The 21,479-nt window shown below is 33.4% G+C and overlaps 1 protein-coding gene across 1 annotated transcript; it reads left to right on the forward strand.

The window, feature by feature from the left end:
* Nucleotides 1–122: 122 nt before the first annotated feature.
* Nucleotides 123–20,720, forward strand: LOC113516188 (probable ATP-dependent RNA helicase DDX46). Its single transcript, XM_052901019.1, has 18 exons — nt 123–280; nt 384–599; nt 1,854–1,998; nt 2,710–2,896; nt 3,403–3,503; nt 4,294–4,417; nt 4,842–5,011; nt 5,571–5,785; nt 7,316–7,550; nt 8,140–8,301; nt 8,739–8,858; nt 9,705–9,912; nt 11,936–12,098; nt 13,342–13,553; nt 14,245–14,408; nt 15,866–16,078; nt 18,318–18,485; nt 20,444–20,720. The coding sequence occupies exons 1-18, from the start codon at nt 267–269 to the stop codon at nt 20,684–20,686; spliced, it is 3,060 nt and encodes a 1,019-aa protein (XP_052756979.1). The 5' UTR covers nt 123–266; the 3' UTR covers nt 20,687–20,720.
* Nucleotides 20,721–21,479: the final 759 nt, after the last annotated feature.

A 21,479-nucleotide genomic window follows, 5' to 3' on the forward strand; every position in this document is an offset into this window, starting at 1 on the left:
ATAACGTACTTCAGTTTTTTTCTATAATTTTTTTTTTATTATCATAAATTTGGTACTATTTTTAATGTTTGATCTACAGAATTCATGGCTGTCAAATGCTGGCATTTGTTGTCATGTCAGACTAAATTGTCAATTGTTGTCAACAAAATAAATGTGAACTGAAAGCGTGCCACGGTTCCACGATCAAAAATTAAACCAACCATTTAAAATTTCCTAAAAATAGTATTTTTTTCTGTTGACAGAGCATTATATATAATATTGTAATAATGGTTCGCAGCGGGTACGTTCTTTATTGTGTATAGTTATATATTTGTCTTTAGGTAGAGACATATGCGTTTGGCGTCGTAACTATAATTTTGCTTATATTCGTTTAAATGTTTTAGGCGTGATCGTGATCGGGATCGCGATCGCGAACGGAGACGGTCTCACAGTCGATCCGCGACTCCAGATCGCAAACGGCGCAGATCTCGTTCAAGAAGTCGTGACAGAAATTCGAAGTCGTCTAAAAGGAAACGTAGCCGCAGCAGGGATCGGGATTCTAAAAGAGACCGAAGCAGAGATCGAGATAGGGATCGTGATCGGGATCGAGATAGGAAAAGGTAAAAATTATCACTTATAATTTGATTGTTTTTATACTATATCCTTCATATTCATGTTTAGTAAAATATAGCTATATAGGATTTTTATTATACTATTTAGAATGTCAAACAAAGTGTTTGAATATTTTAGATATTAAAAGCATAATGGACATCAGTTGATTTTCTATGTAGCTCATAGTGCATTCATGCTATGCTGTTTTTAATGTTTATGTTTGGATACCATGTCTATATATTAATTTCATTGCTATATTTCACACTTCAAATAAGAACAGTCATATGCATTTGCTTGACATAGAATTATCATTAAACGCAATATTAAATATAATTAATATTGCGTTTAATGATAAGGGCACCTTTTGTAATTGCATATTCTGTATCAATGTTCTATTTATAAATCTATTTTGTGTGTAATAATGTGTTTATTATTTTATTATGATTAGCATGAGTTAAATGGTTGTATAATATAACCATTTAAGGTAAACACTACTTTTCTTAATTTTTTAAATTAGTTATTTTGTGGAATATAAACTATTATTGTATTGTAATTATTTATGCCAGTTATGCAGCTATGTACTGCTAGAGTGGACCATGTCATCAAAGTGGGCATCCTGGAATTTAAAATGAGTAAAGCTGATATGGCTGTGTGGTCCTGGCATAGAGTAGGCCATCCCTTTCTATCCAGTGGGTGTTGTAAGAGCCGACTAAGGGAGGGCGAGTGATGAGCAAAAGCTTTCGTTTTAAAACATCTCTAAAGCCTGCAATGACTGCAGTTGTCAATCTGCCCACCAAGCGCGGCAACTAGTGGCTAAATCCCCCAAAGGGGAGGCTTATGTTCAGCAGTGGACAGTTAAAGGCCGATATGATGAAAGCTGATATAAATAATTACAATTATTATTATTTTTACCATAGGGAGACTTTGTACAAAAGTAATTTGTTTGGGTACCTCTGTTTAATTTTTGTTTCAACCATAAAGCAGTTGTTTGCATGGCTGTGTTTCGGTTTGAAGGGTGGGATATGGTGTGAATTTACAGGGTACTGAGGAATAACATTCTTGAGTCCTCAGGAAAGGCAACACATGGGGGTATCATGGGTGAAACAATATATTCTGTTATGTCTAAGGTACTGTTCATGTCTATAGGCGACGATTACCACATTCCATCAGGTGGGCCGTCAGCTTGTTTGCAATTCTAAGTTGTATACAAAAAAATTTAAATGATTATAATATTATTATATTTTACAAATATTTTTATTTAGTGATAAACGAGATGATAAAAGAAATGGGTCAAGCAGCAAGTCTTCTAGAAAGAAGTCACCAGAACGAGAAAAAGACAGATCAAAATCAAAAGAAAAAGCAATTAAGTCTGAATCTGGTGAATATGATCCAGGTACTGTTGACAAGGTCAGTATAGTTTAGTTTCTCAACCTTATTTTGCCCACCTACGCTAATGTTTTTTTTTTTCTAGAGTCCATTAAATTTTTTTTTTACATTTTAATTTTACATACTGTCTGTAATTTTTAGATTATATTTTTAATCTGTTCATGACCTATTTACACCATCTCAATGATGAATGATCTCATTTCTTGTCTCCTTAATTTTCTATTGGTCTTCTACTGTCTAACTGAATGGCTCAAATGTCCACAACCGATGTAATCCTGCACATAGAGAACCTATGATGTAGTCTATATTGAATAATACCATAGACCCATTATTTTTATCATATTATTTATATTATGTATTTATTATATATTATATTTACAAATTAAAAATAATACACAAAGAAAATAAATTTTTAGATTGATCACCTTGTTTGTTCTTAAGATTAAGTGAATGGCTAGTTAAAAGATAATAAACAGCGATACACTGCCACATTCATAGTATTTTATTATAGTTAGTTTCATCTTTTTGTATTATGTCTGTCCCTGTGATTTACATATTTATATAATAATATATTTAAAGTTACTTTTATATTATTGCGAAATTTGTTTAAAAGTATATTTTTGTGTATTTATAAAACTTGTATGAGCAGAGCTGTTTCATGTACATAAGATACATGTGTATTCAAGAGTGATTAAGTGTGGAAATATATTAGTTCATTTAAACTCACAATAGGAGGAAGAACAGAGTCGATTAGAGGCTGAAATGCAGAAGCGACGAGATCGTATTGAGCGTTGGCGCGCTGAACGGAAACGCAAAGAGTTAGAGTCAGCGAAGAAGGAAGTGCAGAAAGGTAGCATTGTCAGCAACATACAGATGCCTGCTAAGAAGTGGTCACTTGAGGATGATTCTGGTGATGAAGGTACAAAAATAATCATAACGTAACTAACTGATTCAAAAAACATAGTTCTTTTTAAATTACAAATTTTATTTTACAACTCAAATTGTTCTACATATACTCACCATATACTTAATGTGTGGAACATTAACTGTTCGATAAATGATAGTTTCTAGGGGGAACTGCATGGAGGTCGAACTGATAGGGTATATTTATAGCAATGGGGTCTAACCTCCCCATTACTAACAATCCCTTCCACCCAGAAGTGGCCTACTCTATGCCGGGACCACACGGCGAGAGTACAAGTATATGTAGGCTAAATTCGGCACTTACTGTAAACATTTTTTTTTGAGTAGGCTTAATTATATATTCAAATCTATTATTAGAAAAAATTATGAATTATTCAGGTTAAGAGTGATATGAAAACAGGGAAAGAATGATTGAAATTTTCTACAAAAAATATACATAAATAAATATTTTACATTATAATATTGTGTTTATACAATTGTAATTTTTGCTTCATGTTTTAGGTGAAGATGGAGAAGCCAAAGAGAAACAACCTGTTGAAGAAAAGAAAGAGATAGAAGACGAAATTGATCCTTTGGATGCATATATGCAAGAAGTACAACAGGCGAGTAATTTAATAATAAGTCTAAATATAAAATTACCTATAGTACATATATAAGTTATTTAAGAATATTCTCTACTATTCTCTATATTCACAAGTTAAACCAATTGGAGAAAACTTTTTAAACCTTAGTCTTAGCTGCGTGATCAATAAATGTTTAATGGTTGGGTTAAAAAATAGTCCATCCCATATAGTATGTGTATATATTTTTTTTAATTTTCTTTTTAAACTATAATGACAGCCTAACAATGAAGAATCATTTTCAATAGTAGGGATGAAAAATAATACTTTTATATTTTTCAAAAAAAAAAAAAATATATATATATATATTCTTTATTGCACTTGTAAGTTACATATTAAATAATCTATTTATAAATGTTGTGAGCAAGGGTGGACTTACAGAGATTTCTTCCAGTCAACCCAGAACAGTAAGAAAGCATTTCGTTAGCGGGCAGCTGAAGCGCTACAACTATTAATACATAAACAAATATACAGTACAGTATTATTTAAAAATTTATTTATTATATATATTATTGTTGTTACTAGACACATTCATCTCACTAGCAAACCCATTACTGAAACTTAACAACGTTAAAGATAACATAATTAATATTTACATTTTTACACTACATGTTTTATGGTATATAATAGATGAGAATTAATTAGTCTACTCCTGACCAGATTTGGTATAACTTGGTTGAAATATCGAGATAATTTAGGTAAATTATTATAGTTTATCATGTTAATTCCCCGACTCTTAATAGCTCTACATTAATTAATTATTTCTTTGTAGGAGGTAAGAAAAGTCAACCAGATGGATCAAGCTAGAGGTATCAGTGTTCCCACTACAGGCGGAACAGGCGTGGTCATTCTTACTGGTACTGCCAAGAAAAACGTTACTGAACAGAAAAACAAAGGTATTTATTACAGTTTAGGTTCATGACATACGTTATAGATATATGATTAACAGGTTATAATGAAATTTTGAGAAACTTACCATTCGACATAGTTATGTAGGAATTTAATTCATTATTGTTATTCATGAGATTATGAAAATCCCTTCTATGAGTCCTATGTTCATGATGAGGGGATAAAAGGAAGACATTGTCAGATTATATTGTATATTTACATGAAGTATCAGACGATGTCATATGCAATTTTATTGTCATCAACCCACTGTACTATTGTACACTGTACACTTGTTTTAACTATATCTGTGACAATTTTCATCCAAATTAGTGCAGCAGTTTAGCTGTGAAAACGGATACATTACTACAGACTCCACATTTATTCATTCTTTAATTAACAGCTTAAAACTAAACAAATTGTTTCTCTGAACAGGTGAACTAATAGAACAGAACCAAGATGGATTGGAATATTCATCAGAAGAAGAAACTGAAGATATCAAAGATGCTGCTGCAAATCTTGCGTCCAAACAAAGAAAGGAGCTGGCCAAAGTGGACCATGCTAGTTTGAATTATATGCCATTCAGAAAATCTTTTTATACTGAGGTAATTCATATATTTTCAAACTTTTGTTACTATACTGTAGATGTCTCATCGAACATCTTATTTTTCGCTTTCATAGGATTTCTGGAAGTTATGAAAAGTTTTAGGATGTTTTCATAGTTTTTACGCGGGATCTAGGGATTTCTGTCCATTTCTGTGTTCTGAAAGCAATCATATTTAATATGCTCCATACTAGTCATTAAATAATAATGCAATCTAACGAGTGTCGGAAACATTATTATTAGCCTTAATAACTATAATCTTTTTTAATAGAACATATTGAAAATGTGTAAAAAAAAATGCATAATTGACCAGATCACAACAGTCTGCTGATAATATAGATTTGTTACTAATTTGGTTTAGAGAGTACATCTATGATAATTTTAGTATTTTTCAATAGAATTTAAGGAATAGATGATATTTTTTTTTTTCATTAAGTTCTGTTTAAATAGACTATAAGAATTCATACGGAGCACACAGTATGGATAGTACATTGTATGTGTAATTTAGCTGATATTCAAATACAAACTATATATAATGGACTGCTTATTTTCTTTCTCAGGTTAGCGAATTATCAAGAATGACGGCAGAAGAAGTAGAAGCATATAGAACTGAATTAGAAGGCATCAGGGTTAAGGGCAAAGGTTGTCCTAAGCCTATCAGAACGTGGGCCCATTGTGGTATCAGTAAGAAAGAGCTAGATATATTAAAGAAGCTGAGCTTCGAGAAGCCTACACCTATACAAGCTCAAGCTATACCCGCTATTATGTCTGGAAGGTATGGTTGGCTATTACACCACAATTATCTAGTGCCTGGGGGGAAAGGGATTGTTAGTAATGGAGACTGAGAATCCCATTCCTAGCAATATACCCAACCACGTCGACCTCCTCGCGGTTCCCCCTGGAAACTATCCTGGTTAAGTCCTGTTGAATTCATCATTGTAGGCTAACTGGCCTGTTTTCATTCTCATCTATCACCCTTCACTGGTGCTTCGCCAGCGTATCCCGTTAGCGCAGGCGGGGTTACCATACCATTTTCACCCATAAAAAAAAATCTAGTGCCTATTATGTACATATATAACTGTCAGAATGGATAACGGATAAGGAAGTTCTCTGGTTATCGCGAATGCAGTGTACCTGTAACTATAACAATTGTTATTATAAATAAACAACTGAAATGATGTATAGTAAAACTATTCATACTCTGTGACGTTTTCACATAGCGAATTTTTATATCTTCCCATGAGAATAATATTTTGCGGCAAATACTACTCATATTTATTTATTAATCAGTTTTTTACACCAATATTGTAAATGAGCATTAAGAAGCGTATGTTGTACCAGGAGTAAGGTAGGTAATGAGTAGTAAGGAGGTTAATTATTATCACACTATATTTCATTATAATCCGTTTAGTAGTTTTTGTGTGATAAGATGTACAGACAGACACGATTTAATTATAATATCTATATAGGTGACTTACATTTCTTTTTATGTCCCTGAAAAATATTTTCTAAAATAATTCGTTCTATATTTCGAGGACATAAGCTTTTCTAGAGACTCGGAGTTGAAAACAGAATTGAAAGGTCCACCGAAGGCGACTTCACACTGTGGGCATATACATATATCCAAAGACAGATGTGTCTATGTCTTTATATATATACATATAGCCATAAATTTATTGCAATCTAGTGTGATATTCAGTATTTTTGTGTCTATAAAAGATATCTTAATTAGAGTGTTGTTACACAACATACATTCATGCGACATTAAGTTGTAATTATGTTTTATACATTATAAAAAATTCCGATAAAGTAAGTCGTACAAGTTAACGGAAATATTTTTTATTAATATCATATTTAATAACATAAAATGTTAATTGTTAAATTAACATTTTTTATTTCTTTAGAATGGCAAACAAGTTTATTAACAGTCTACCTTATCAGGTAGACTTAATGGAATGTGGACATGAATATTACCATGGGCATTACAGAATACACTGTAATACTCATAGTGTCCTTCATGTGTTGCCATTCCTGAGAACTAAGTTGCCTCCATGCCTTATTCTGAATTTTTCCGTCTTTTTTGTCTTGAGTTTCAGTGTTCTGGGTTGTACCCCAGATGTTTTTGCCTGCTTTCTCATAACACAGGATATCTTAGCTTGCCGACTAGTCTATTGCTGTGTTTGTCTATTGTTGACATAATTATTGTTATTATTAAAAAAAAAGCCATAAAAATATATGAAATAACTTTTTTAAGTACAAATTGTTCATTTAAAAATGTATCAGTATAATTCAATTTTTGTTACAGAGATCTAATAGGCATAGCTAAGACTGGCTCCGGTAAAACGTTAGCTTTTATCCTGCCAATGTTTCGCCATGTGCTAGATCAACCACCACTGGAAGACACCGACGGACCGATCTCACTAATTATGACGCCCACCAGGGAACTGTGCATGCAAATAGGGAAAGACATCAAGAAGTTTGCCAAATCCTTGGGACTAAGAGTTGTATGTGTTTATGGGGGTACTGGGATATCTGAACAGGTTAGTTTACAATACAATATTTTCTATAAATCTACATAAGTATTGTCTGCCTCTAAATAAACTATTAATTTCATTTGCCTGCAAAGGGAAACAAATTGTTTTTGTTTGGATTTCAGTTGTGAACATATTACCAAGGGAAAAGTATATGTTTTAATTCAGTGTATGAATTGCCTGTTGGCCTAATTTCATCAAATTTTTTTATGATAATGGGAATGGCAAACAACCTTATAGCCCAATATGTGTTTAGTGATAAACATTTTGTGTATTTAAAAATCTTGATCAGATTTAAATTTCTAGATTTATAAAATTTGCAAGTGTAAATGTAGAATACAATTCTATTACTGGTGGAAAATGTTAATTACCGCTTATTATTATTACGAAGAGTTACATTTGTTCCTTTATTTTAATCAATTAAATTCGTTTTAAACAACTTTTCAATTCCAATGTATTGCTTGTATGGTATCGATATGCGATATCATTGTTCATTGTAGACTGATTTTAACGAATATGATAAAAATCATGTTGTTATTAAAATTGAAGTCTTTTTTACATAAAATTTTTAAACTATAAATTTTAATTTGTTTTCTAGATAGCGGAATTAAAGCGTGGTGCTGAGATGATAGTTTGCACTCCAGGTAGAATGATTGATATGTTAGCCGCGAATTCGGGACGTGTGACCAACCTGCGTAGAGTGACGTACGTCGTGCTAGACGAAGCAGACAGGATGTTCGATATGGGTTTCGAGCCACAGGTCAGTATTGTTTTAGGAAATGACTGTTAAATTGTACATCACTCAGATCATATACAGTATACACCATAACATATCAGAAAAAGATAAATATGTATCTGTTTATTTTCCCACCAAGTTCCATGCAGGTTAGACAGAGATAATTGGGTGCCAAAGATGTATATAGGGTACATCTCTTTCTTCCTGCACTTTTGTAACGTAAAGAAATGAAAAAAATCTTAATAAAAATCCCATGTTGCAATATTTATTTACGTTCGTTCAACCGATTTTAATGAAATCTTATGTGTAAATTGCTCCAACCTAATGCAGGATAATTTTTGTCCTGATAAGATAAATTGGAACCGGTAGGTGTCGTCAGGGGGCAAATAATATTTGATGGGTTGGCTGGAGTATTAATATAAGATCGATAAGCTCATGATATTTTCTTTTTTATTGTATAGGTGATGAAAATAATCGACAACATACGACCTGATAGACAGACTGTGATGTTCAGTGCCACATTTCCGCGACAAATGGAAGCTCTTGCACGAAGGATACTGCAAAAACCTATTGAAATTCAGGTATGTGATTAATACTTTTGTTATCATTTCTTATTTAAAAATCACGACCATGGATTCATCATCAAGTATAGGGTTAAAGTTATTGGAAGTCGTTATTGGTGTATTTATTATAACAAAACACAGCAAAATGAATGAAAGAATTGAAATGTCATAGGCATTCAAAATCATTCTTAAACAACAAGGCTGAAGGTTAGGATAAACTATCTACAGTAGAGGTACAAAACAGGCAAGACTTATAATGCACGTCTTAACTGGATAAATATAAGAACATATATAAAATGAGTCTGTCTTCGGACACACTATGCATATAGTGCAATGAGGATTAGGAATATGTGGAACACCTGATGTGCAGTTGTAATTCATGGGCAAGTATGCATATGAGTCTACTGGGAACGGCTTATTCGAAGTGTGAAGACTATAGACATCTTAAACCGCGCTATATCGTAATGGTATAACATAAAGTTTTCAAAGGCAGGGGGAAGCACAATAGATCGTGATGAGTCGACGTGTAACAGTTAAGTTAAACCCAAGGACGAATATATAAGATAGATATGGCAAATTTTAAGACGTTTGATCGGGCCATTTTAGGCCATAATAACCCAATCAAATATTTAATTTATAATACTTAGAGGTAACAAACAAATTCACTTTCACATTTTACAAATGTGGAAGTGATAGTCATGTTTGGGAGTATTTTTTTTTATTGGTATGACGTCTATTAACATTGTAATCTAAGTACAAATAGGATAGATTGTTTGCTATATTGTAACAACCGTAACTTCCTGTCGGTTGAATATTTTTAAATTGTAGTTTACGGTATAAGTTATATTCTTTAATTTTTGACAGGTTGGCGGTAGGAGTGTAGTATGTAAAGATGTAGAACAGCATGTCGCCATATTGGAGGAGGATGCGAAATTCTTCAAATTACTCGAATTGCTTGGATTATACAGTCAAATGGGCAGTATCATAGTATTTGTGGACAAACAGGAGAACGCGGACAGTCTTTTGAAGGACCTCATGAAAGCTTCTTACTCGTGCATGAGTTTACATGGCGGTAAGTTCACCTAAAATGTTGTATTTCATTATGGAGCCTTTATGGAGAAAGCTCTATGGTTTAGAATTTAAATTTTCACCAATGTATTTGTTTGCTGATATGCAGTGTATTCTATTTCTAAATTAAGACTTGTATAAGTGCCTAATCTAAGTGAAGATTTGATCAGTACCAATTTGTAACCACTAATGTAGGGTTATTGAGAAATGTTTGGAGTAAATTTTACAATATAGGGACAATAATATGGGAATACATTATTAATATTAGTTTGCCATTTTAATTATTAAAAGTAAGTTATAAATTATTATTTAAAAAAAAATATATATATATATTTTCGTTTACTGAAAAATATTATAATTTTTAATAGCTTTTCTGAAATTATCATCATCGTTATATCAGCCCTTAACTGTCCACTGCTGAACATAAGCTTCTCTCTTGGGGGGTTTTGCCAATAGATGCCACGGTTGGGAAGCAAATTGGTAACCCTAGTTAGGATTTGGGGATGTTTCAAGTTTTGGGTTTATAATTTTGAGTAATTTATATATGTTTTTAAATAAATTTGTTAAAAAACGTTGGTTTAGAATCGCTAATTATGATGATGGTGTGATTTAGTATTTTTAAATGCAACAAACCGTCTGTACAATAGATTGTTTACAATAGCTTTTTGTCTATTGCTCATTAATATTTTTTTTTCTAAGTTCACATTGATGTAGGTCAAGCGCTAATACTTGTATTATTTTAGAGATTGAGATTTATTTTTACATGAACAAAGACACTAATATAAGCTACAGCAGAGTTCTTCGTTAATAACAAGAACGGCCTAAAATGTCTTCACACCAGAGGGGCGAAACCCTCTTACATGCAGTAACTACATAGTAGCTTTTCCTAAATTTATAATTAGAGTACATTTTATATTTTCTTAGTACATTACTGCAGCGGCCAGCAACTGAGGCATTGATGGACGAACGTGGAAATGTGGGCTGAGGTGTAGTTGAGGCACACATACGTGAGTCCATCAATGCCTAGTTGTGGCCAAGGCTTGTATAGTACTTTTCTCAAACAATGCGCGAAAATCAAAAACACAATTTTACTTTTTAAGTTCAATGACGAACAATAATAATTTTTCACGCGCCATAATGTCCGTTTGTTTTTTTTTTTCAATAAACAGCTTTTTTTTTGCAAGCTAGTTCGAAATTTAAATAAAACCTTTTATTAGTTACCTCCTTGGTAGCCATGTCTCGAAGTAAAAGGTCATTCCATTTTTAAATTACACGACAGATATGAGTTAACATAGTAATTTATCTGGCCGCAAAACACGACAGCTATGGATTTTCATACAACTTTTGCCGGCCGCTGCCCGCATGTATCTGGCCAGTACGGCAATTTTGATTTATCTCTAAGAAGATTGTCAAAATAATGCTCACATTTCCAAGCATGTTTGAGAAAAAATTATTATCGCATTGTTTCCATGATATATGTTGGATTTAAAATAACTAAATTTATAATATTTTTATTTCAGCTTACGATCCTGTCTCAGTGCTGATGAAGATTGCTTTTAATTTCTTGTCTACTTGACAATGTTTAATATTAATTTATTTAAGATCTTCAAGTGTTTGTGCGCTATTTTATAATAACATTATTTTTTCTATGTAATGTAGTATATGTGGTTTCAGTTTATTAAAATATATTAGTATGCAATAATATAATATATATATATATATATATATATATATATATATATATATATATATATATATTAATAGAATGATAAATTGTTAATACAATTTAAAATAAAAAGACTTATATTGTCAATATCAAAAGACGTTATATGTGCAAATATGAAGTGTAGTCTATTTTACAATATTTATTTTCAATGTAGATATTTTTTCCATTTTTTTTTTCTTAATAACATATATGTTCGTATGTTTTCTATACATATATCGTTTGATTGTTTCATAGCACGCAGACACTTGCTGATCCCGCTGGTTTTTTAAGTGACATATATATTAATGGTGGGTTGTTACAGGGATTGATCAATTCGACAGGGACTCGACGATCGTGGACTTCAAGAACGGCAAGGTGAAACTGTTGGTAGCAACAAGCGTGGCGGCTCGCGGTCTCGACGTCAAACAACTAGTGCTGGTCGTTAATTACGATTGCCCCAACCATTACGAGGATTACGTGCATAGGTGTGTTCATATTTTATTATTCGATTGTATTTTTGAAATTGGATATTTTTATCAAGTTATAAGTAAAGGATAAGAAGTTAAATGGAGTCTGCAGTACTAATATTTGTTAAACTGAAATTAATCAATCTAGAATTATATGGGGGGAAATTAAAATCATTCGCGCCCTTTTAAGGACTAAACCAGTGGAACTAAATATTGTTTAATTAAACCGAAAAACGATATTTTTTTTTTATATCGCATATTCTATCACTGTTTGTGGGGAGTTATTAAGGTAGTATAGGAGGTTTCAAATTGTCGTTTCTCGATACATGTTTCATTGCGAAAAATGTTCAGTTTCACTAATAGAATATTTTACAATTTTGATTTCACCTGTTTAATAAATTTATATATACATAGATATAAGGCAAGATAATATAAATATATACAACAATATCTATTATGTTATTTATTACAATTTCTTTCAATTTTAAAACTGTTACATGCTTACATTTACATTATATGCACATAATTGTTTTTTGATCTCGCTTTATTTTGTCAATGTATTAGCAATCTAAATACTGGAAAGGGATTGTTAGTAATGGGATCTAAAACCGCTTTTCTAAGCAATATGCCCTATCAAATCGACATCCACGCGGTTCCCTCTTTTAAACTATCGTGGTTAATTGTTGTGTTCTTCACAATAGGTTTGCTGACCCGCTTTCATCCTCATGCTTATCATCTCAGTGGTGTCATGCTATCCTATACAAATAGCGCAAGCGGGGGCATGCTGTTTTTACTCATAAAAAAATCTGTACATACCTGAGTACGTTATTATTTTTTTTTTATGGATGATAATGGAATTGCCCCGCTTGCGCTATCGGTATACACTGGCGCGGCACCAGTGAGAGATGATAGGTGAGGATGGGACAGGTCAGTTAGTCCACCGTGACGAATCTAACAATAAATCAATCACGATGGTTTCCTAGGAGAACCACGGGGAGGAAAGGAATCACTTGACTAGATATATTGCTAGCAATGGGGCTACTAATCCCCATTACTAGCAATCCCTGCCCCCACCGGTATGTTATACTTCATCCATGGGGTTCTTCAAAGGGGGGGTAAAGAGGTTTCTTCAGAATCGGCAGCGCGCGCGTAATACCTCTGGTATTGCAGGCGTTCATAGGCTACGGTAACCGCTTACCATCAGGTGGGCCGTATGCTTGTATGCCACCTCAGTGGTATAAAAAAAATATCCATGGTACAGATGCGGTCGTACCGGTCGCGCGGGCAACAAAGGGTACGCGTGGACGTTCCTAACGCCGGAGCAGGGCCGGTACGCGGGCGACGTGGTGCGGGCGCTGGAGCTGGCCGGCGCGGCGCCGCCGCCGGAGCTGCGCCAGCTGTGGGACCGGTACAAGGACGCGCAGGAGAAGGACGGCAAGAAGGTGCACACCGGCGGCGGCTTCAGCGGGAAAGGTACGACCTCTCCAGAGTTCCTGGAGATTAAAAAACTTGTTTTATAACGCTCATAATATTAAGAGTTATTTTAGCGTAGCAAAGTATTGTATTGTAGTGTAGCAACGTCGCAATTATTTATTTATTTATTTATTACATCCACTGGGTGAGCCTTACAGTCTTCCAATACGCTCACCCAGGAAAGCATGAGTACAATAACATACAAAAAGGAATATTACACAAAAATATAAAAAAAAATAATACAAAGATACTCAACTGAAACAAAAAACGTCTGAACACAAATACTCTGTGGTCCCTCGACGAAACTCCAGCAAGTTGGAGGCAAATACATCCAATCGCGGATACTGGCTCAAAATATCATTGAGTAGTTTCAATGCAAGAGATATGGGAGCCTGCTTAGCGAACTCTGTTCTTCGTAATGGAATATCGATCATTATCTGTCAATTTTCAAAAATAGTTTTCAATGTTTCTGATTAAAAAGTTTAAAATTGAAAAGTTTTGTGTTAAAAGTGTTCCGATAGTGAATTGAAATCTTTATCATGCTTATTAAGCTATTATTCTTATTAAGCTATTTTGATGGCAAAAAAGTTGAAAAATTCCAAAGTATAATATGAAATAGGTGAAAAGTTTTTAGAGGTAGATTTATGTATATGTAAGATATTCTAAGATTGCATTTGATTATCATGAACAGGTTTTAAATTTGACGAGTCAGAGGCCCAAGCGGCATCTGAAAAGAAAAAGTACCAGAAAGCAGCTCTCGGTCTACAGGACTCCGATGACGAAGACGTGGAGGGTGATCTGGATCAGCAAATTGAAACTATGCTCGCCGCTAAGAAGATTGTCAAAGAAATTAAGGTATTTAAATTTGAAGTCTCTTCATTCATTCATAATAATTAATATATGTAGTCTCTGGTTTGAGGTAACAGATGCTATATTTACTTACATTTAAAAGGGTCAGGTTTCAGACTAATATTCCATATTAAAATAGCCTGGACCAGATTATTATATATAAAAAAGCTAATGAAATACACTTTTGATTTTAGTACTTACTTTCTTACAATTTTGCCTTCTTTTCTGATACATAAGCATATAAAAATTAAATTAAATTGTCAGAGATTTGTAGAAAACTTATTCTAAACATGTGATATTTTTTACTTCGTCTTTTGTTTACATAAAATCCTGCCCTAATTTGGGGCAAAGAATTGACATGCAGTTGCAATATATTTTTAAATCAATATCTGTATTACGCTTTTAATTTGAAAATATTTTTCCCATGTTTAATCTAAGTAACGTTTATTCCCAGACCATTCACATCGTAAAAAAAAGTATACAATTTGTCAAGTAGTTAAATTTTAAAAATGTTACATTATAAAGTAGATTCTTCATTTATGATATCTATCAATATAAACATTTTGTATAAATGCATATTATAAATAGTATTTTTATTATACTGTTGATAATTCTCGGTCTTTAGGCGATTCCATAGACTTCAAAAAGAAGGTGGTTCTCAATTTGTTTGTATTTTTCCATGTTTGTTGCCTCATAACTTAAAAGATATATTTACAGATTAATCCTTTAGAATCTTATCAAAATTGATTGAGTAGATTAGTCGACTGCTTGGGTATCTCTGTCCCATTCGTGTTTCAACCGTGAAGCAGTTGTGTTTGCATAGCTGTGTTTCGGTTTGAAGGGTGGGATATGGCGTGAATTTACTGGGTACAGAGGAATAAAACTGGAGTCCTCAGGAATGGCAACGCATGGGGGGTATCATGGGCGAAACAGTATAATCTGTTATGTCCATGGTACTGCTCATGTCTATAGGCGACGGTTACCACTTTCCGTCAGGTGGACCGTCAGCTTGTTTGCCATTCTAAGTTGTATAAAAAAAAATTGTTTGCATTCTTTAATTTAGTTTATCACTTTTGTCAATATAAAACAGTACCGATTCCTCAATAGCGTGTTTTTTTATACAACTTAGAATGGCAAACAAGCTGACGGCCCACCCGATGGACAGTGGTAACCCTCGCCTATAGACATGAGCAGTACCATGGACATAACAGTATACTGTTTCGCCCATGATACCCCCCATGCGTTGCCATTGCTGAGGCCTCAGGTGTTAGTCTTCTGTACCCAGTAAATTCACTCCATATCCCACCCTTCAAACCGAAACACAGCCATGCAAACACAACTGCTTCACGGTTGAAACACGAATGGAACAGAGGTACCCAAGCAATCGACTTTTGTACAAAGTCTCCCTCTGGTGAGTGTCTTACTTACTTGTTGATGTGTTACTATGTGTTTGTTCCCGGCAGCCGGGCGTGGCGGCGGGCGTGGGCGCGGGCGCGGGCGCGGCGGCGGGCGCGGGCGCGGGCGCGGGCGCGGCGGACGGCAAGCTGGAGCTGGCGCGGCGCCTCGCCTCCCGCATCAACCTCGCCAAGGGGCTCGGCGCCGAGCACAAGGGCGCCACGCAGCAGGCCGCCGAGGCGATCCTCAAGGGGGCGCCGTCCGCGCACACGCTTATTACGGTCAGTATTCAAAAAGTACATTTATGAGTATAGCCTTTAATTTTTTCTCTATTTTTCTATAGCATATATACACCTAATGGTTTGTTTTGATAGTGCCGATGCTATATAAGTATTTATATTTATGAGTTTGTTTTTTTTTTTTAATGTATAAAATGTATGTGTTTAGGAAAGAAAGATATTCAATATTTTTATCAGTTGTTTATTAAAAGTCAGTGGCGTAATTATATCATTTGGAGCTGCGGCAAATTCTTTTGATGGTGCCCTATCAGTAAAAAAAAAAAAAATCTTTTCAAATAAAATAAAATACTCAGGTACAATGTAAAAAAAAAATATTTCTGAGGTCGTGGCCTCTTGAGCCGGGGCCTTTTTGGGTCGAGGGCCCGTGGTATTTTGCTAGCCCTGCCACTCTATTGTTACACCACTGATAAGTTTTGCTTAGTTTATTACTATATTGCACTGTATAGTATGTCCAAAGATATTTATTATTATTTTAACACAGCATAGAGAAAGGGTTCTAGCTTAGCATTATCAGTGGATAGCAAATAGCACAGGTAATTTTGTATTTTATTTTGTCCAATCTATTTTAACTATATTTTGTTAATGTCAGAGGTTAAATAAAGGAGATGTGCTGAGACTAGATTCAGTCAATGTACGTAAAAATAGCTACAACAAAGCAAAAATATGTTTTGCTTTGTTGTCTGACCCTAAATAAATTCAGTATTAGAAATGAATTAGGACAAGAAAATTGGCGAGTAGTAGAGTGAATATATTAAATTATAAATTAAATATTTTATATCCATATTTAATTATTTTAACATATCCCAACCATCTGGACGAGTGGCGGTCTTCCACCGTGCATTTTTAAAGGCACTTTCTTCCACGAACAACCACTCGTTGAAATCAACTTCCAGCAGAAATATTTCCGAACCGATACGACATCATAACTTTTAAGAAAAGAGCATATTCCTTTTTAAAAGGCCGGCAGCACACCTGCAATGCCATTGGTGTTTTAAGTGATCATTAGCGGCGGTAGTCACTTACCATCAGCTGAGCCGTATGCTCGTTTGACCTAATGTAATAATAAATATTAGATTATATTAGCTATACATTCATTAATAACAATATAAAATAGGCATAATAATTTAAGCATAATCATGCTTCAAGTAACAAACATATAAGTTACAAACTTAATATTAGTAGGACCGTTGTGTGGAACAAACGAAGTCTCTAGATATAATCAGAAGAAAAAACCTTCCACTAACTTGCTACGTGATGGGAGCCTATCAACTCACATTTGTGAACGCAAACATGTAAATAGTAAAAATTTCCATACACCGTATCTGGAGCAAAACAATAATATTGTTTTGACGTGTGCACGAGGAAATCATATACACAACTATATTTTTTAAATGTCAGTTATGATAGATTGTAAGTTGTGTAATTCTTTTACAGTGTCAAATAATAAATGTATTATAAGTAGATATATTATTATTATTATTATTGCAGTTAAAATACATACCAAAATACTTTAATATTATTTTATATTAACATTTTATTGCAAGCATAGGCGTATGTCCTCTTAGAGAGATTACATCTATTATATTAAAATAGATAGATGTCAAAATTTTATTGTTTAATATGTTGCATAGTGCATATCAGTGTAAATCATTGTCTTTTATAGTTGATTATCATGATTAATATTATTAATTAATTTACGTAAAATTTACACGCAAACATTGAAATATATAGGTAATACGTATTGCCATTCTGAGGAATGGCAATGCATAAAAGGACTAAAATGTTACGCCTTAGCCTGTAATTTTTCTGCGTCGTTCTTAGAAATTGAAACATGACTATGCAAGCATAGCAGCAGGAAGAAAAGAGATTATCGTAAAGTTGGATATTTCTAAAAAATCTCTATGGTAAAAGTTAAGAGATATAATTAAACGATTTCTTTATGTATATGTTTTTATTATCATAAATGAGGGTAATGAGGTATGCTGATAAGTAATATATTAATATTTAACTAATTGACTCGGCAAATATTGCTTTGCCCCCTATGTATTTAGTACCATTATTTCTTATCGCGATAAAAACTATACTATCTTTTAAGTTGAAGCAAACAATACAGAAAATTTCATTAACGAATACTTGATGTATTCGATTTTGGAGATTAACGTGAACGAAAGTCGTGACTCGAGATTTGTTAATATATTGAGATGTTATTTTTAATTTTCAGGCTAAAACAGTAGCGGAACAGCTGGCTGCTAAATTGAATACGAGATTGAATTATCAGCCTCGAGATGAGAGTGCATCGGAGCCAGCCGAGGAGGTGTTCCGCAAGTATGAGACTGAGCTGGAGATCAACGACTTCCCGCAACAGGCCCGCTGGAGGGTCACTAGCAAGGTACAGTCCGAATTATCTGTAATAGTTAGTTTGTAAATGAGGTCTCGGGTTTGACTCCCGGATGGGTCAATTTAACGAAAACGAACTTTTTTGAATTGGTCCAGGTTTGGATGTTCTGAGTCGTATCCCCAGATATTATTTGTCTGGTTTCCAATTACACAGGGTATTTTTGGATGAGGGTCATGCGATTGTAGTGGTTGTATGGCATTATTTATTTATTTATGATAAAATATCTTTTCAAACATTACAGATTTTATTAATTCGCATGACAAAGCCTTAACAAGAATGTAAATACAGAAATATTGACTCTAGAATTAAGAAACATTGTGAATTTACCTAATATATAAATTACCATACAAACTCTCGATATTTCAGCTTTTTATAGGTTTAATTTATAAACATGCTCTTTCATTTCTGTAATTTCGTTGTAATTTTATAGTTTTATCCTTTAGGCCTTTTCTAATTAGTTTCAAACTAGCTTTTATCTGTTACTTTGTCCGCGTGACCGGGATATGTTTATTGATCGAGATAAAAAGTAGCCTATATCCTTGTCTCATATAGTACGCGTATACCAAATTTAATACTGATTAGTTAAGCTGTTAAAGCCCTATAAAGATGTTATTTTCAGTGTGTTTAATATTTTTTTTATTATTTTTAAGTTTATGAACTTTACCCTTTTGAAGTTACTGTCATACTCTTTTCGTCACTTTTTGTAATTATTTACTATGAGTTTGCAATTTTTAATCGATAGCAGACAGACAAAGATATTGTTTTTAAAAAATCATTCACCTTTGATGACCTCTGTAGCGCAGTGGTGTGTACGTTGCTTTACGTGAATGAAATTCGCGGTTCCAATCTATCTCGATCGGTCCGATTTAATGAAACAGCTTAATCTTTTAAAACTTAATGTGATGATTCCTGTCAAATCGTATGTTTTCCAATATGAAATATGTTTAATAGTTTGTTAATTCGATATTGTTATGTTTAAGAACTTTTGAATGGTCCTAGAGTAACATGTTAGTTACTGTTTTAAAATATTTTACAAACTATTTAATTCAGATGTTTAGGCTATTATTAAACGATAATAATTTTAGATTTAATTTCTTATTTTTAGATAGTTTGTGATTGAAGTTCCCCAAAAATCCTTTTATCGCTTCTATTTGGGTTACGACGCTCTTATATTGTATGGGGCGTGGACGACCCACAGGTTAAAAAACATTGGTGCAATAAGCTATGTTTTTGATAGCGCTCAGTAATGAAATAATTAACTTGTGGCAGTCATCGCTCCTTTATCTCGTGTACGCGTGTATTAGAGAAATAAATATTTTTTTCCTCGTTCATACGCCCTCTTTATATCTTTGACCTTTTTCTATTCATTGCAAAGAAGTCTCTCCGATATAAATAATTAAAAGTGTTATCACGCTAGGTCGTATCACGTAGGGTTACCCTTGCAATTATGTATGCACATGCACCGATGTTGCATTCGAATGAGTCTCAGTATAGCTTGTTTCTCTGCGATAAACAGTCAACATGCTACTCAAGTTGGCATTATTGGGGGCCCTGATATTTTTTTGTCTTAAAATGCTGAAAAAGCACAAGTGTTATCACTGTCACTAATTATAAATATAAGGTGAATTTACCTATTTTATTATATATTTCCAATTTGTTATTGGCCATACAGATAAATAGATTTTGTGATGTAGTTAAAAGTATTTCGTCATTAAATTGAGTCTTTAGTAGACTATGTATGTTACATGTAAGAATAAAGCATTAGCACAAGTTTTTTTTTGTCTATTTTATAAGGGATTTGTCATAATCTTGGTAGACTAATATCTATGTTCTAACCCAAGCTCCCTTACAAAATAGATTGAGTCAGTTTAGTGCCAATGGATAGTATATGCCTGTAGTTTGGTAAGAATATTAATTGGTATTAATGTATATATTGTTTTCTTTTATAGGAGGCGCTAGCATTGATCAGTGAATACAGTGAAGCTGGCATCACAGTGCGGGGAACGTACGTCCCGCCTGGCAAGACACCACCAGAAGGCGAACGCAAACTGTACCTCGCCATCGAAAGCTCCCAAGAGCTCGCTGTAGCTAAAGCGAAATCGGAAATTACGCGCCTCATCAAAGAAGAACTGCTCAAGTTACAGACCTCTGCTCATCACATGATAAACAAAGCCAGATATAAAGTTATATAAGTGATGAAATAAATGGAATGTATCTAAAATAAAATATGATTTTTATGTAACACGTCACCTTTAATGATTGTGCATTATCGCTATCAAGTTATTGCATAAATATTATTATGCATGATATTGAAATAAATCCAGAATTATGAATTATTTGTACTACTACTATATTACTTTCCCGCGCCTTTGCACCGCACGAATGAGTATGTATAGGTATCCTATTTGTTGATTTAGGATATAACATCCTGTTTATCAAATTTTTTTCAAATCTGTTTAGTAGTTTAAACGTGACTGAATATGAAACATATAAACATCTAAAGACCTTTACAAACGTTCATATTTATAATATTGGTATGGTAGGATGGCACTAATTCGAGTCCGTGACTGACTGCACACGATTCGGTATACTTAAAATACTTTATATATTTAAGGATAGACAGTTACTGCTTGTTAATTGATGTTGTGATAATATGACTACTATCTTATTGCTGGCGTCAGAGGTTAGTCTAAAATTCGACTTCTAGATAGTGTAGGTATTATCCTTAATCTATGAGATGGTGTATTACAAAAAAAAAAAAAAGCAATATTACATCTAGTAATATAAATATGGTAATTTTTGACAGTGTTCCATATATAAAATCGACTTCATTAATGTTAAAAACAAAAATGTTAAATCAACCTAGATTTAAAATTTAAACTACTGAAGCGATTTTTATAAAATTTCTATGGGATCCATCTGAAAGTACATCCTTTCAGATAAAAAAGAATTTCCAAATTAGTTTATAAATGACAGAGTTGTGAG

Source organism: Galleria mellonella, unplaced genomic scaffold, assembly GCF_026898425.1.
Source record: "Galleria mellonella isolate WM207_F2 unplaced genomic scaffold, CSIRO_AGI_GalMel_v1 utg74, whole genome shotgun sequence".
In the NCBI taxonomy this organism is placed as follows: Eukaryota; Metazoa; Arthropoda; class Insecta; order Lepidoptera; family Pyralidae; genus Galleria; species Galleria mellonella.

What these genes read in the sequence shown, in the direction of transcription:
- LOC113516188 (XM_052901019.1), top strand. An exon ending in GGATGATTCTGGTGATGAAG is followed by an intron (nt 2,897 to 3,402) that starts GTACAAAAATAA and finishes TTCATGTTTTAG; the next exon opens with GTGAAGATGGAGAAGCCAAA. An exon ending in AAAAACCTATTGAAATTCAG is followed by an intron (nt 8,859 to 9,704) that starts GTATGTGATTAA and finishes AATTTTTGACAG; the next exon opens with GTTGGCGGTAGGAGTGTAGT.